The sequence below is a fragment of the Thalassophryne amazonica genome, chromosome 8 (assembly GCF_902500255.1).
Source record: "Thalassophryne amazonica chromosome 8, fThaAma1.1, whole genome shotgun sequence".
NCBI lineage: Eukaryota > Metazoa > Chordata > Actinopteri > Batrachoidiformes > Batrachoididae > Thalassophryne > Thalassophryne amazonica.
The window spans coordinates 107,254,954-107,271,227 of NC_047110.1; the positions used below are offsets into that span (position 1 = coordinate 107,254,954).

General features: G+C 39.9%; 1 protein-coding gene across 2 annotated transcripts in view; it reads left to right on the top strand.

Annotated features, from left to right (window-relative positions):
• parvaa (parvin, alpha a) overlaps positions 1–16,274 on the top strand; it is a 57,959-nt gene that overhangs the window by 1,144 nt on the left and 40,541 nt on the right. The window contains exon 1 of one of the 2 annotated variants that reach the window (XM_034177207.1): positions 10,251–10,326. The exons of the other annotated variant lie outside the window; for it this stretch is intronic. Within the exon in view, the coding sequence (XP_034033098.1) occupies positions 10,266–10,326 (61 nt within the window). The 5' untranslated portion in view covers positions 10,251–10,265. Of the gene's footprint in view, positions 1–10,250; positions 10,327–16,274 lie in introns of those variants that run through there. 2 annotated transcript variants of the gene reach the window in all.

Sequence of the window (16,274 nt, forward strand, 5' to 3'; positions counted from 1 at the left end):
TGTTATTATGACTGTTATAATTATTGGACTTGTACTAGCAGGGGTGGGCATTGATAAGCTTTGCTTCTGCCCACACCCTTTCGGACTCACAGGCTTTGTTTATATAGCATTCATGTTATTTGTATATTTCTGTTCTTTCGGATTTGTGTGTGTGTGCGCCGAATAAATCCATTCATTCATTCATTCATTCAATGTTCGGTTTTATCACATAGCACAATGTCACAGATGTCGCAGGTTTTGAGGGAGTGGGCAATTGGCCACCGTAACCTTGTTTGACAGTGCGCAGTAAAGGGGTTAAGTTGGGTTAAAAATATACTGGGGGAGGTGATGGGCTAGTAGTTAAGGTGTTGGGCTTGAGACCAGAAGATCCTCGGTTCAAATCCCTGCCTGACTGGAAAATCAGTAAGGGCCCTTGGGCACGGTCCTTATTTCCCTATTGCTCCTGGTGTATAGTGAGCAGTGGTGGGCACACTTCCGATAATCCGATAACAGATAATTATTGAAGATAATGTTTTCATTATTGGATTATCTTTCTAGATAAATTTAAAAACCATCATCGGACTAATTATCTTCTGATGACTTACCGTCCGATAACTTTTAGACCGATAACGTACTAAACTAAGCTGAACAGTGAAAAACATTTTTAAAACTGTTAAAGCTGAGACCTACCTGTTAAAAGTTTCCTCATAAGCATGTTGTTCTACCCTCTGCAATCAGAAACCACTCTATCGTCTGTAAGCAAAGGAGAACTGGTGACCAAAAAGTCATTTCCTTTAACACCATACTAATCACAGTGTCACCAAGTCATCCAGAGGCATACATGTTTAACTTATGGTTCAAATTTTAACCACTCATTTTAGACAAGTTATTTAAAATTATTGTCATGTCTGAAGTTTATAAAGTGAAAATATCAGATATATGTTTTCGTTTTAAAGTAATGTGCTAATTTTTAAGGTTTTGTGAGGACATGCTGTGCCAGGCAGCAATGCATTATGGGTAGCATAAGGTAATCTCAGACGTTCACGACAGGACAAATGCATTTCAGACACTCTGTTCAGGGTCCACAGATAACAGCATTAAACTCTAGTGCCTAAAACTCTCGTGAATATATTCTCTGGGTTTATAGACGTTAGTGTATTTGCGTTTGTTAAATTCCATGCATCTTAAATGTAGCAGACACGGATTATCTGGAATTTTGACATTTTTTCAAGGCTGCTACTGCCATCTACTGGCCAGGTGTGTTCATGTCAGTATTAAACGTCTGGGTACATGGCTGCTCTCAGTGTTGGTATTGTCCATTGTCCAAGTGCTTTTTGTGTGCATATATTTGTTAACTTTGTATTCTGAAACTACGGTTAGAAGTAATTCTGACTCCTTATCGTTCCACACGAACGAGGTTGGCGCCATGTTTTTAGTTTTTGTGGAAGTGACGACAAGATAATAAGGCTCCTGATTGGATAGAATTTTAATCAGTACCGCCACCCTAAGGTTTGGCAGACTAATTACAACACATTTATACGGTTCGATGTGGATGGATTTTTTTTTTTAAACGACGTAGTGTGGATGGAGTTTTTTTCCCCAAACTGAAAGGGTAAGATATTCGGTTTTACAAATACCCAACAACGTGTGTACATGGCCTTATGTCTGTGAAAGGCACTATATAAATAAATTTACTTACTTACTTACTAATATTGAGTGCATGTTTTACAACATCATAAAAGTTTTAAAACATGCAATTGCGATGACACTTCCAGGGCTCCGTAAAAATGCCTGTTTTTACAAATAAAAATGGAATATTTTACAAAAGCACATTTATCTTTAAACCAACACACGTCACATTAACGTGTTGGTTTACATAATGGATTACTGTACCAATCACTGTTTAGCACTTTTACCCAGAATGCTTTGCGGTCTGTGTTTGTTACAAAACCTCAGAATTAGTACCTTATTCAACATTAAAAGATATATGTTATATTTTAACTTTGTACAAATGACAGAATTGACATTAATGGAGTTATTCTATCAGTATTTTCAAAAAACCATAAGTTAGTATGACTTTATTTTTCAAGACCTCCGCTTGACCAGAGTGTTGAAATTGACAGGGAGCTGGCCTTATGGCTGCTCTCGGTGTGGCTCTGTGGTGGGAGCGTTGTTGTAAACGAGAGCTTCCAGCAGGGGCAGAATGTTGAAAGAAAAATGATTATGATTAATAAAGAGTTGATTTCGTGGGTGCTCTCAGGATTTGTCTGTGCTGCTTCCTGCAGGGGGCAGCATGGTCAAACATTCTTGCTTATTCTTTAGGTCTTTTATCGCTTTTGATGCTTTCAAAAGCGATCGTGTTAAAAATCAATTTCAGCTCTTTAATAACTGCAAATGTCCCATAGACAAGACCGGAATTTATCGGTTATCGATTATCTGTAACTTCCAATACATTTTTGGGTGGTTTATCGGTTTATCTTTATCAAAGATAACTTTTCAGTTATCTGTTATCAAAGTTAATTTTTTGGTTATCTGTGCCCACCACTGATGGTGAGCGCCTTGTATAGCAGCACCCTGACATTGGGGTGAATGTGAGGCATTATTGTAAAGCACCTGATGCAGATGGAAAAGCGCTATATAAGTAACCATTTACTTCCGGGGGCAGCCTTATTGTCTCCCATTCACTTGTCTGTCCTTATTAGAAACATGGCACGTTCTGACTTTTTGGGGAATTTACACTGCAAACAAGGTGAAAATGCAAAGAAAATGTGAAGTTGTGGCGTAAAGTGTACTTGTGTTGCAGTTTATGACCTGGAGCTGAAACATGTCAAGGCAGTTGTGCAGTCATTGATAAGAGATGCAGCTATTCGGTCCACCTTCAGCTCCTCATTATCACATTAAATCTCGCTAAACTTACTGACACAACTTCTTCCATTTGCCTTGTCTTCCCCTTTTCACTGGGAATTGAAAAAAAACTGCACCTTTGTGCAACTGCTTCAGTGATTGCAGCCGAAAACAATGGTCAAATCCCGCAATATTACTCAGGGGTACAAATGAGACTGTGCTGCTCTGTTGACATGCTGACTGCAGGATTGTCCAACAGAGCTGTTGCCCGTGATTTGAATGTTTATTTCTTTACCATAAGCTGTCTCCAAAGGCGTTTCAGAGACTTTGGCAGTACATCCAACCGGCCTCACAAACGCAGAACACATTTAACCACACCAGCCCAGGACCTCCACATCCAGCATGTTCACCTCCAAGATCATCTGAGACCAGCCACCCAGACAGCTGCTGCAACAATGGGTTTTCAGAACCAAAGAATTTCTCCACAAACTGCCAGAAACCGTTTCAGGCAAGCTTATCTGCATGGCCGTTGCCCTCATCAGGGTCTTGACCTGACTGCAGTTCATCATCATATCTGACTTGAGTGGGCAAATGCTCACATTTGATGGCGTCTGGCTGCTGATCAACTCAATGTGAAGGAGATGTGTTGCACTGCGTGAGGCAAAAGGTCGTCACTCCAGATAGTGACTGGTTTTTTGACACCCCCCCTCCCCCAATAAAACAAAACTGTACATTTCAGAGTGGCCTTTTATTGTGTCCAGCCTAAGGCACATCTGTGCAATAATCTTGCTGTGTACACCTGTGAGGTGGGATGTATTATCTCGGCAAAGAAGTGCTCAGATTTAGACAGATTTGTGAAAAATATTTGAGAGAAATAGGTCTTTTGTGTATATAGAAAATGTTTTAGACCTTTGAGTTTAGCTCATGAAAAATGGGAGCAAAAACACAAATGTTGCATTTATATTTTTGTCGTGTGTGTATGTGTGTGTAAATTTCTTAATGCAGAAATGAGTTGTGTACACTTTGGGTTTTACACCACATGTCTCACTGACATGCGGTGCAAAAGTATTGTGTCCATATGTAAACTCAGGGGCGGGCATTGGATCAGGCAACACTTGGGCCAAAGGTTGGCCTTTGTTTGGTGCCTTAAAAAAAGAGCCTAGTGTAAATATGTACACTTGGCAGTTATTACTAGCTGACCAGTTGTGGATTCAAGCTGCAATTATTGGCTTGAGTTTGTAACAAGAAAAAATTTAAAAACAAAACTTACATTTGTGAGAAAACCTTCCATCAGTTTGCAACTCTTATTGCATAATTTCTCTCATTGATTTGCATAGTTCTGCTTACTGGTAATTAGTGATGCTAACTTTTTCATTAGTGGATTAGCTTTTCAGCTAACTTTGAAAACCATCAGCTGACCAAATAGCTTCCGCTAACTTTCAGTCTGCTAACATTTTTTGCTGGTCAAGTGAGTAAAGTTTAACAGTCAAAAATGTTTGTAAACTCTAAAATCATACATGATAGTTCCTGTCTGTTGTGTTTCTGCAACAGTCACGCCAGTGTTCTGTTGAGATGAGCTCTTGTAGCGTAAATTGCCAGTGTGTGGATAGCAACTCCCCCATCAAGATTGGCTTCCCTTGTTCTGCTTTAAGGACTGCATGTGCATGCAAAGCTTTGCGTTTTTAAAGTGAAAAAATACTTATTGCTCTATTCTTATATAAAGACAAAACTTACGTGGGTTTTCTTCGGTGGGGAAACTCAACGCAACGGGTGAGTTGTCGATTTTACCTTACCAGTCACATTGAATGCAACATGGGTGAGCTGTTCCTGTAACATTTTGTAAAATAATAGCGATAAACTGTGACTCAATACTGCAATTTACTGTTTTTTAGAAAGACGACGACCGTGTTTGGGATTTTTGTTTTTCATGAATTTGTTTTGTCTTTTTGAACGCAATACGGGTGAGCCGTAGTTTTAATGCTCAAACCTTCAGAATTAGTGCATTAATTTAAAACTAAAATATATTTGTGATATTTTCACTTTGTAAAAATGACAGTTAATGTTAATATGAATAAACTGTCCAGAATTAGTTTGATTTCTAAATCAAACATAAGTCAAACCTGCTTTGCTTTTTATGCCTTTTGCCACACATCTGTTGAATGTAAATGACTCTTCCTTACAGCAGTGGGCAGGGCGCACAAAGACAGAAGCTCTGACTGTGTTGGATTTGTGATCGCCTTTGATTCTACTCAGAAGCATTGGCGGTGCTTAAACTCAAAACTGGCTTGTCAGTAGCTGATAATGTACCGGAGTCACTACTAAAAGTTAGCGGTTAGCTGTAGCTTCTGCTAATTTTTTTTCAGTTTATCATTATAAAAGTTAACTTTTCAGTTAGCAGATTAGCAGTTATCAAAGCTGAATAGCATAGTAACTGAATAGCATGGGATTTGTGCACCTCTTATGCTGCGTTCACACCGGGCGTGATCAGATGCCACAAATTTGCGGGGGTCGCATGGCGACGGATGCGCCACCATCACCCGGTGTGTCGCTCTGCTTTTGCTGCGAAAATTCGCCCTGGTGCGTCATCAAATAGGAGGAGCTTCCATTCCGCTCGCCGGCTCCGGTTGTCAGTCAGGTTAACATGACGGACTTTGATCAAACGGAGCGAGTTGTTGTGGAAAGCTGACAAACGTCATGAGACGTTCCCAATTCAAGGAGTATCATTATTTGCTGCAGGAGCTGCGTCTGGATGATGGCCGCTTTCAGCGGTCCTTCCACCTCTGCGGGACCCAGTTTGAGGACCTCTTGTCCCGTTCACAATAAACAATAAAAAAAAGAAAAAAAAAGAAAAAAAGAAACTCCCCTGCTTGCTGTGGGGCTGCTGCTCGCTCTTCCCCAAAAAACGCTGTCATAATTGTCTTTAGAAACCAGTCACCATTTGTTTTATTATACATCTGTGTAGTTAATAAGTAAAATAATCTCCATGGATGATTCGCGCGCACGTAAAATAAAAAGAGAAAGAAACTCCACTCCCGCTGCTGTGGGGCTGCTGTTCGCTCCAAAAACTCTGTCATAATTGTGACATAAAGGACAAAAGAGACATAAGTCCTGCTCACAGGCTGCTACCAGAGACAGGACATGTTCACATCTTCAGTCAAACTCCAGACATCTCCACGTCACTACATATTCAGTCCCTGATTGGTCATCGCGGCGCGACAAGACGAAAAAGTTCAGATTTTTCAACTTGGGGAGGAGGACAACGCAACGCGACGCAATATCGCGCCACGAACGCGCCAATCGCTCAAAATTGCTTAACTCGCATCGCTTCATTTGCGTTGCGCTGCGTGACTTGGCGCCAAAACGCGTCGTTCCATAAGGATTACATGGCAACCTGTCGCTGCTGTTGCTCACGTCGCGCCCGGTGTGAACGCGGCATTATGAAGAATTTTGAGAAGGTGTGGCTGTTGTGTTTGTAAGTAAGGGGGAAAAAATCTGACTTAAGATTTACTGAAATGCATGTTACTTTTTCATATCAGTTCTGCTAGTGGCGCTCAGATGTTTGGCACCAAATATATCTGTCATGTGGTCATGCAAGGCAGGTGGTTTCCAGTTCAATGTGGAGTTGTCAAGAAGGGCATCCGGTGTAAAGCTTGTGCCAAGTCACCATGCAAGATCCACCTTGGATCTGCTGTGGCAACCTCCAGTGAAAACAAGGGAGAAGGCGTAGGGACTTACTTATTGGTTAAGATTTAAACTGGGTCGTTACCAGTATAAGCGTCTTGTCTGACATTTTAGACATCTCAGGTTGCATCCACTGAGCCTTAATTATGCAGCCCCACGTCAGCCCTTGTCTTCAGTCAAATTTTGTGTATTTAGTGCAAAAAACAGGTTCTGTTACGGATCATGTTTTTTTTTTTTTGTCAGAGATGTGATAAGTTTTTGGATTAGCAAAAAAAAAGTGAGACAACTGCTTTCCATTTATTAAAAAAAAAACAAAAAAAAACAATGAAAGCAAGCATGTTTTACCTATTATCATCAAGTAAAACAAGGTGTCCAGTATTTGATATTTTAGAATGAAGCAGAACATCTCGATCAGTACTGAAGCGCCAGGCGCAGCATGTTGCACCTCGTCTGATTGATGCCATTGATTGCGCTCATAAGCAGGCACACACTTGGTAAAAGTCAGGAAAAGTATTGTTTCTGCTCTGAGTATGTGGCCCTGACCCTGATGTGCATCCAGCCTGCTCCAGTCTAGTCAACTCCCAATTTGATGTAATATGTTTTTATTTTTTTTTATTTTTTTTATTTTACAGCATAAACTGCAGACAAATTATGACTGAGAAGTAAGATTTATTTCTATAAACTGTGCAGAACAGCGTGTGTCCTCTTCTTTAGTGCAACTGAAATGATATCACTCTCCAATCAAATATTAGTTTCACTTTGGTCTTTGGTTTGTGCGTGAAAGAGTGTTGCAATGAATTTTGCATCTGTTACTTTGAAGCTTCATGTATGTTGATTTTAACCAAGTCGTGATGCATTGTTACGAGGGGCTGATCCGATCCAATATCGGTATCGGCTTCCGATACCAATGTACTTCACGGATTGGAAATTTCCGATATAACCTGTGGAGTTTTACGATCCAGGAGCCACGTCTGTGTGTCTGCTGAAATGTCTCCACAGGTGCTGTGGGCTGCTCTGCTTGCTGGCTGCAGAGTTTGGGGGTTTTCTGAATGGAGGTGTGTCTCGATGAGGTGCCGCCGTTTGGGAGGTTCCTTCTGCAGTTTGCAGCAGTAGGTGGTGAACATTGAAGAGTACCGCCGCTGACATGTCTGCTGAAACACCGCAAAGCAAGACAGCCATGTGAAATGTTTGCAAAGCCATTGTATCGAGAGGCGGACGCTCCGTCGCGAGCTATAATACAGTGAACTTAAACAAACATTTGCAAAAGTGCCACATTAAAGAGCACAAGGGTTTTCTTTAGCTGGGTCCAGAAAGACAAAAGCAGCTGGCAGGAAGGGTGTGACGATTTACCAAAACTGAACCAGACTGGCTCCACACATGAGTAAATTAAGTATTTATTTCTTTATTTTTATTAGTTTCTTGTAGGGGTGCCGGAAAAAATCGATTAATGTCCAAATCGTGATTCTTATTTATTAAGATTCTGAATCGATCCAAAATGTCCAAGAATCGATTTTTAAAAAACATTTTTTAAAACATTTTCTTGCTTACTCGCTGCGTGTACTGTTTGTCAGGCAACAGTCTCCATACTACAGCATCTCCGCGAGGGGAGGGTTCGGCGTTCTTCAAACATTTGTGAGCTGCAGCTTAGCATGGCGGACGAAGAGCTAATTCAGCCAGCACCGTCTTTGCTGAAGGCAAATGTTTGAGCTCATTTTGGATTTTATTATTTGCTGCGTAAGAAGGAGCTTGACATGACTTACGCAGTATGCAAAATCTGCAAAATGAAAGTCAAGTACTTCAGAAACACTTCAAATCCGCAAGCCCACATGCTACGCCATCACCCAGAGTTAAAAGAAGCGGCGGTCTCTGCCGACTGACCAGTGCACACTCATCACTTCACTAAACTGCCAGCCAACTCTGAACGAGCAAAGCAGATAAGTAAATTTACATCTTTAGAATCACTTGATTAACCATCTAAAGCTGCATTTTCTTAAACATAAACATTTTTTAAGTAATATAACTATTTCTCAGAGCTCTTTGAATCGAAAATTGATTGAGTCGAATCGCCACTCCAAGAATCGGGATCGAATTGAATCATGAGTTGTAAGATTCACATCCCTAGTTTCTTGTTGCATTTTGGAAATGTGGACGTGCGCTGCATGCTGAAAACGGTACATGTACTTGGGACGGGTATGCCAGTTGGTGTTCGAGATGAAACTTCAGCCACTGATCCAACAATAAATGAAAGCACTAAATTCTTTCACTGAACATCAGATCTAGGCTTGCATCTTAGATGCACCTTCTAGCAAATGGTAGCTGAACTTTCAGGTCTTCTTTTTAAGAAAATCCTCCTCCTATATACCACTTCATTATGAAGCTGTGTAACTGGGGATACAAAATATCCTCATAGAAAATCAACAATAATCATAATATTAAAGCAGATAGAGCTCTGGTGTTGGAACAGTATCGGGATCGGATCGGAAGTGGGGAAAAAAAAAAGTGGATCGGTGCATCCCTAGTTGTTACATCTTTAGCTTTCAGCAGGTTCTGTTCACATGGACACACATCTGCTTTAATGTCTCTTCAACACTGCATCCAGATTTATGCAACTGTTACTTCAGAAACAAGTCTGGTAAGAATAAATCCATTTTTCACACTGTTATCATATGCATGTCAAACCTGGTTGGGAGGGTGGGTCCATTATAGATCACATATGATGTATGAGGCGTTACATCACTGGTATTTAGTCTGTGTGTGAGCCAGCTCGGTCAGAGTGTAACACAAACGACTTGGCTTTCGCAGATCAAATTGAGTCATAAGCAAAGTATGAAGTCACAGCCTCTCTGTGGTTCAGACGCTGTCGTCCAGAGAGGCCAAATAATACAGGCGGTTAAGATTAAAGAAATAAATAACGCTGGACATAATGGCTACCAACACGTGTGACAGCTGACACCTTTATTTGTCGTCTTGTACATCGTAGTGCTAAAATCCACTTCCCTTCATAAAGCCGGCTCCTGCAGGAGAATATTTCACGACCAAGAATGTGCTGTAAATACGACGCACTCGGTGCACCTCTTTTTAAGCGCTCTATTGACTTTATAAGCATGCAGCTCCTCGGTGTAAATTCAACGGGCTTCAGTCGGGCTGACATTCACTGTTAAAGGCCAGCTTTTATCGTCCAATCAGAACCGCCTCTTTCACTTGGATGATTGCTTCATGTCATTCAGGAAACCGTTCCACAGCTGAGCCCCATGTGATGTTTTGTTTTTTATTTTTATTTTTTTGTCCGCGGCACATGTATGCAGTCACTTTATATTCCCGCCGGCTGCTGTTTGCTGCTGGCGCACAGTGTGTAGGATGTCTGCAGTGTCCGTCGTGATTTGATGGAAAACGTGGGCCGGTTGCTCTTGTGTTGATCATTGATTGAATTTAGCTCGCTTTGACGTTTACGGCGAGCTGCCTGCGGCCAAGAGAGAAGTACCACAGGTTTCAGCGAGAGTGATGACTGCATGATAAAGATGAGGGGGGTGGGGGGTTAGTAGGATAAGAAGCGGGATACAGAATGATCGACAGATGTGCGTCGCATGTGAATGTGTGCAAATAGAAGTCCATGCATTAAGATTATCGGTCATATGCAGTGATTATTCTGGGAACAGATATGATGCTAATCTTGGGATTGGTTGTTGCAAGGAGACAGTTTAGCACGCCCTGTGCAGGGTGAGCTGCAGGAGGGGGAGCCGCACTTGCTAGCTGGGGAGAGGATGCTTGAGACAGAGGGACTGAGGAAGACTGATATGGGCTGTGCAGCACTCTGCCCTCCAGGTAGGACATATTTCCACCATGCACACGTTACTGAGCAGACGTGTCTGTTGGGGTTGCTGTTTATTGTTCACCTTTACCCGTTTTGTCATTTATGACGCGGGCCCAGAGAGGGAGGAGTGAACTGCAGGCAGGACAACGCTGCGGAACAATAAGCACACTGGGGCTGTGGGTCACATTTATACTGCAAACAAAACCGCGTCCACTTACAACATTATAACCTGAGGTGATGAGGATGAGCAAATGGTTTATATGCTGCAACTCTTGCAGATGTTCTCACAGCATGCTAACTTGACAGCCTAATGTTAAAGGAGAACTGGCAAATATATCAACGGAAGCTCCAATGAGACCTTTTACAGTGTAGCTTTTAAATTGCACATTCTGTTACACCTGCTAGGTCTGGGCGGGAATTTGTTCATACTATGATGATGTCATTTTGCAATGTTATACAAAATTTCCAAACCATTTACGACATGCAAATTGCACCTTGCAGATCTACATGTTGGATAGACTGCAAATTTTGTTTTACAGATGAATAATTACAAACAGTGGAATGGGCAGAATTATTCCCAAAATAGTTTTAATTGGTGCATTATATGAAACTAGCTTCATCTTTTATTTATTTATTTATTTATGAATTGTGATAAACATCAACATGGACACTATCCTCATTAAAGGACTAATTCACTTTTTTAAATATAATTATGTTCATTAAAAAAAATATAGCATTCAAGCTGTGAGTGCTCCAGTCATCTTTGGCAAATATGTTGGAAGAGAGAAATCCTGTTTTGTTTAAAAAAAAAAAAAAAAAAAAAAATGTCTGAAAAGGAAAAACAAGAGTATCAGTAGGGCACCGATAGTAGAGCTCTAAAATTCTTTTAAGAATTTAATTCATTTTTTTTTCTAACTCTTGAAGTTGCATAGTGTAGTTATCATTCTTGCATTTACAGTGTATCCAGAAAGTATTCTCAGCACTTCACTTTTTCCACATTTTATGTTACAGCCTTATTCCAAAATGGATGAAATTCATTTTTTCTTTCAAAATTCTACACACAATACCCTATAATGACATTGTGAAAAGCTTTAGATTTTTGCTAATTTATTAAAAATAATAATAAAAAGCTAAGAAATCACATGTATGCAAGTATTCAGTCTTTGCCATGAAGCTCAAAATTGAGCTCAGGTGCCTCCTGTTTCCACTGATCATCCTTGAGATGTTTCTTCAGCTTAATTGGAGTCCACCTGGGGTAAATTCCGTTGATTGGACTTGATTTGGAAAGACACACACCTGTCTACATATAAGGTCCCACAGTTAACAGTCACAACACAAGCACAAACCAAGCATGAAGTCAAAGGAACTGTCTGTAGACCTCCAAGACATATCTGGGGAAGGGTACAGAAACATTTTTGCTGCTTTGAAGGTCCCAATGAGCACAGTGGCCTCCATCATCTATAAATGGAGGACTCTTATATACCAGGACTCTTCCAGCTGGTTGCCCGTCTAAACTGAGCGATCGGCGGAGAAGGGCCTTAGTCAGGGAGGTGACCAAGAACTCTTTCTATGGCTCAAAAGCTCATAGTGTGGGGAAACCCAGTATAGGACTATGCATAGAAGTTTTGGCATCATTCAGACAAGTCAACAGTGATACAATGTACAAAGTCCACAGTGTTTGAAGTGGCTCTGTTTTAAAAATCCTGATTGATAGATGGTCCATACCTTGGGGGAAAAAAGAAAACATGGCTGGGAAAGTGTGTCCAAACTGACTGATACTGTACATACTTAAATCATGTAAATCTGACTTTTCAGTGTAGTCTGAGCCAACATAGTATACAACCCCTGGCAATAATTATGGAATCACCGGCCTCGGAGGATATTCATTCAGTTGTTTAATTTGTAGAAAAAAGCAGATCACAGACATGACACAAAACTAAAGTCATTTCAAATGGCAACTTTCTGGCTTAAGAAACACTATAAGAAATCAGGAAAAATAATTGTGGCAGTCAGTAACGGTTACTTTTTTAGACCAAGCAGAGGGAAAAAAATATGGACTCACTCAATTCTGAGGAATAAATTATGGAATCACCCTGTAAATTTTCATCCCCAAAACTAACACCTGCATCAAATCAGATCTGCTCATTAGTCTGCATCTCAAAAGGAGTAATCACACCTTGGAGAGCTGTTGCACCAAGTGGACTGACATGAATCATGGCTCCAACACGAGAGATGTCAATTGAAACAAAGGAGAGGATTATCAAACTCTTAAGAGGGTAATCATCACGCAGTGTTGCAAAAGATGTTGGTTGTTCACAGTCAGCTGTGTCTAAACTCTGGACCAAATACAAACAACATGGGAAGGTTGTTAAAGGCAAACATACTGGTAGACCAAGGAAGACATCAAAGCATCAAGATAGAAAACTTAAAGCAATATGCCTCAAAAATCGAAAATGCACAACAAAACAAATGAGGAACGAATGGGAGGAAACTGGAGTCAACGTCTGACCGAACTGTAAGAAACCGCCTAAAGGAAATGGGATTTACATACAGAAAAGCTAAACGAAAGCCATCATTAACACCTAAACAGAAAAAAACAAGGTTACAGTGGGCTAAGGAAAAGCAATCGTGGACTGTGGATGACTGGATGAAAGTCGTATTCAGTGATGAATCTCGAATCTGCATTGGGCAAGGTGATGATGCTGGAACTTTTGTTTGGTGCCGTTCCAATGAGATTTATAAAGATGACTGCCTGAAGAGAACATGTAAATTTCCACAGTCATTGATGATATGGGGCTGCATGTCAGGTAAAGGCACTGGGGAGATGGCTGTCATTACATCAATAAATGCACAAGTTTACATTGATATTTTGGACACTTTTCTTATCCCATCAATTGAAAGGGATGTTTGGGGATGATGAAATCATTTTTCAAGATGATAATGCATCTTGCCATAGAGCAAAAACTGTGAAAACATTCCTTGCAAAAAGACACATAGGGTCAATGTCATGGCTTGCAAATAGTCTGGATCTTAATCCAATTGAAAATCTTTGGTGGAAGTTGAAGAAAATGGTCCATGACAAGGCTCCAACCTGCAAAGCTGATCTGGCAACAGCAATCAGAGAAAGTTGGAGCCAGATTGATGAAGAGTACTGTTTGTCACTCATTAAGTCCATGCCTCAGACTGCAAGCTGTTATAAAAGCCAGAGGTGGTGCAACAAAATACTAGTGATGTGTTGGAGTGTTCTTTTGTTTTTCATGATTCCATAATTTATTCCTCAGAATTGAGTGATTCCATATTTTTTTCCCCTCTGCTTGGTCTAAAAAAGTAACCGTTACTGACTGCCCCAATTTTTTTTTTTTCCTGATTTCTTATAGTGTTTCTTAAAGCCAGAAGTTGCCATTTGAAATGACTCTAGTTTTGTGTCATGTCTGTGATCTGCTTTTTTCTACAAAATTAAACAACTGAATGAACATCCTCCGAGGCCGGTGATTCCATAATTTTTGCCAGGGGTTGTATAATTATGTATATCAATTTTAGAATGAATTGGGTAAAACGTTCATATGTTATAGTGGTGAAAGAAAAACAAGACCAAGGGAGCATGCTGATATATCCTCTTCCAAACATATCTGGTGGGGGATAATAATTTTGAAGACCAATGCAGGGTTATCTCATCTAAATGGGATGGTTGGGGGGTACAATGGCATAAGTGGTTTGTGCTCCTGACTCCCAAACAGAAGGTCCTTTGGTTGAATACCATCTTTGTCATATTCCCCAGGTACATCTGGAGTTGCTTCAAGAACAGCATCTGGAACAAAACTTATGCCAAATCAACATGTGAAAGAATGAATGAATAAATTTATTCAGCACACACAGTCCAAAACAACAACAAAAAAAACTTAGAACATGGATTAAGAAAATGGATTAACAATGCGTCCGTGTGCCTGAATGGGTATAGGCAGAAGCAAAGCTTTTTAACGCATACCCCTTTAACCAAAAATAAAATTAACTAGTTTGAAAGGAATGGGGGGAAATAAAAAAAACCCATCTATTCCCACTACCATTTTCAACCATTTCAGTCTCTTAAGTTTAGAGGACACAATCCGAATGCTACCAAACAAATTTACATTTACAATTTGGCAACACACAAAACTCAACCTTCTTCAGCAGATACATATCTTGAAAACATCATGTCTTTATATTGATTTTTAAACTGATTGATATTTGGACATTGTTTGAGTTCATCCGTCAGGTTCTAGGGCCAAACGTGGAGACACAGAAACATTTCCTGGTCGTCCGAGTGCCAGCAATTTTAAAATGATACAAGCCCCATAAATTATATTTTCCCTCTCTCTCAGTAAAAAAAATCTTGAATTCTAAAAGGCACTTATTTTTCACTTTGTACATTAATTCAACCCTCTTGAACAAATTCATATCGTGAAGCTTTAATATTTGAGATTTAATGAACAATGGGTTGGTGTGGTCACTAATAACCTGCATTATGAAATGTTCTTAATGCTCTTTTTTGAAGAATGAATAATGGTTGCAATGCAGTTTTAGAATTGTTGCCCCAAACTTCAGCACAGTAAGTCAGGCAATGAGCTTTCCAATTAATTTTTTCATCGATAATGACGCTTAAAAACTTATTCTCTTTGACACGTTCTATGTTTACCCCTTGTATATTTAACTGAACTTGTATGTCTTTTTTATAATTTACAAATAACATTTAGTTTTAGATGAATTTAATAATTTGTTAATATCAAATCATCTCTTTAACTTGATCATTTCAGTTCCTAAATCAGATAATAATTGTTGCAGATTTTCTCCTGAGCAAAACAGGTTTGTGTCATCTGCAAAAAGAACTACTTTAAACAGATCTGAAACTTTACATAACTTGTTGATCTATAAAATAAATAATTTTGGTCCCAACACAGAACCCTGTGGAAGCCCACAAATGATGTCCAGACATGAAAACAGCAGTCCCTAAATTTACAAACTGGTTCCAGTTTTGTAAGTAACTTTAATCCAACTCAGAGCCACCCCTCTGATCCCATACAATTCCATCTTTTGAAATAATATATTGTGATCAATTGTGTCAAAAGCCTTTCTTAGGTCAATAAATAAAGCTAATACTATTGCCCTTTGGCCTACATGTTTATTCATCTCTTCTATTGAATCAAGCAGTGCCAGGCAGTGCACCTTTTCGCTCTAAAACCATATTGACTTTCATCAAGCAACTTGTGTCGTTCTATAAATTTATCCAGTCTGCTGTTCTAAAGTTTTTCAAATATCTTTGAAAATTGTGACAATAGAGACACAGGCTTGTAGTTAGTAAAAAGATGCTTGCTGCCAGATTTAAATAAAGGTATCACTTTTGCTACTTTCATACTGTTAGAAACAATTCCAGTGTGAAATGATTTATTAAAAATATATGGTATGACAATGGTTTTGCAATTTCAGTAATTATTTTCTTTATTAATTGTGGCTACGTGGCTCCATGCCTGTGTCGCAGACTGAACGGTCCCCCTGCCTTCACTGCGCATGTGTCATTTTGAAGCGTCAGCTGTGGTCCACCGATTATCACCTCGTTTCTGCTTACAACTGCACTCCAGTCATCATCTATCTCAGCGACAGATATCTGAAGTGTTTGTGCAACAATCATTTCCACATAAACATCTGCTGCTGCTAGAGTGCCTTGATTACAGAGAGTGGCAACATGATGGAGGGTTCTAGCTAGCGCAAACTTGCGTTACGGGCCATTACGCTATAATTTTGGACCGTTAAGCTTATTTTGGACCGTTACGCTTATTTTCAATACAGTGTCTGTAATCAACCGTTTCTGCAGCGCGACTCCAGTTTGAAGCGTGAATCAAAGCAATGCTTCAATTCAATGGCTCGTGGTTCTTTGATTCGCTGCTCTTCAGAAGCGGTAAGTCCGCTTCTTAACCTTCTTAACCCC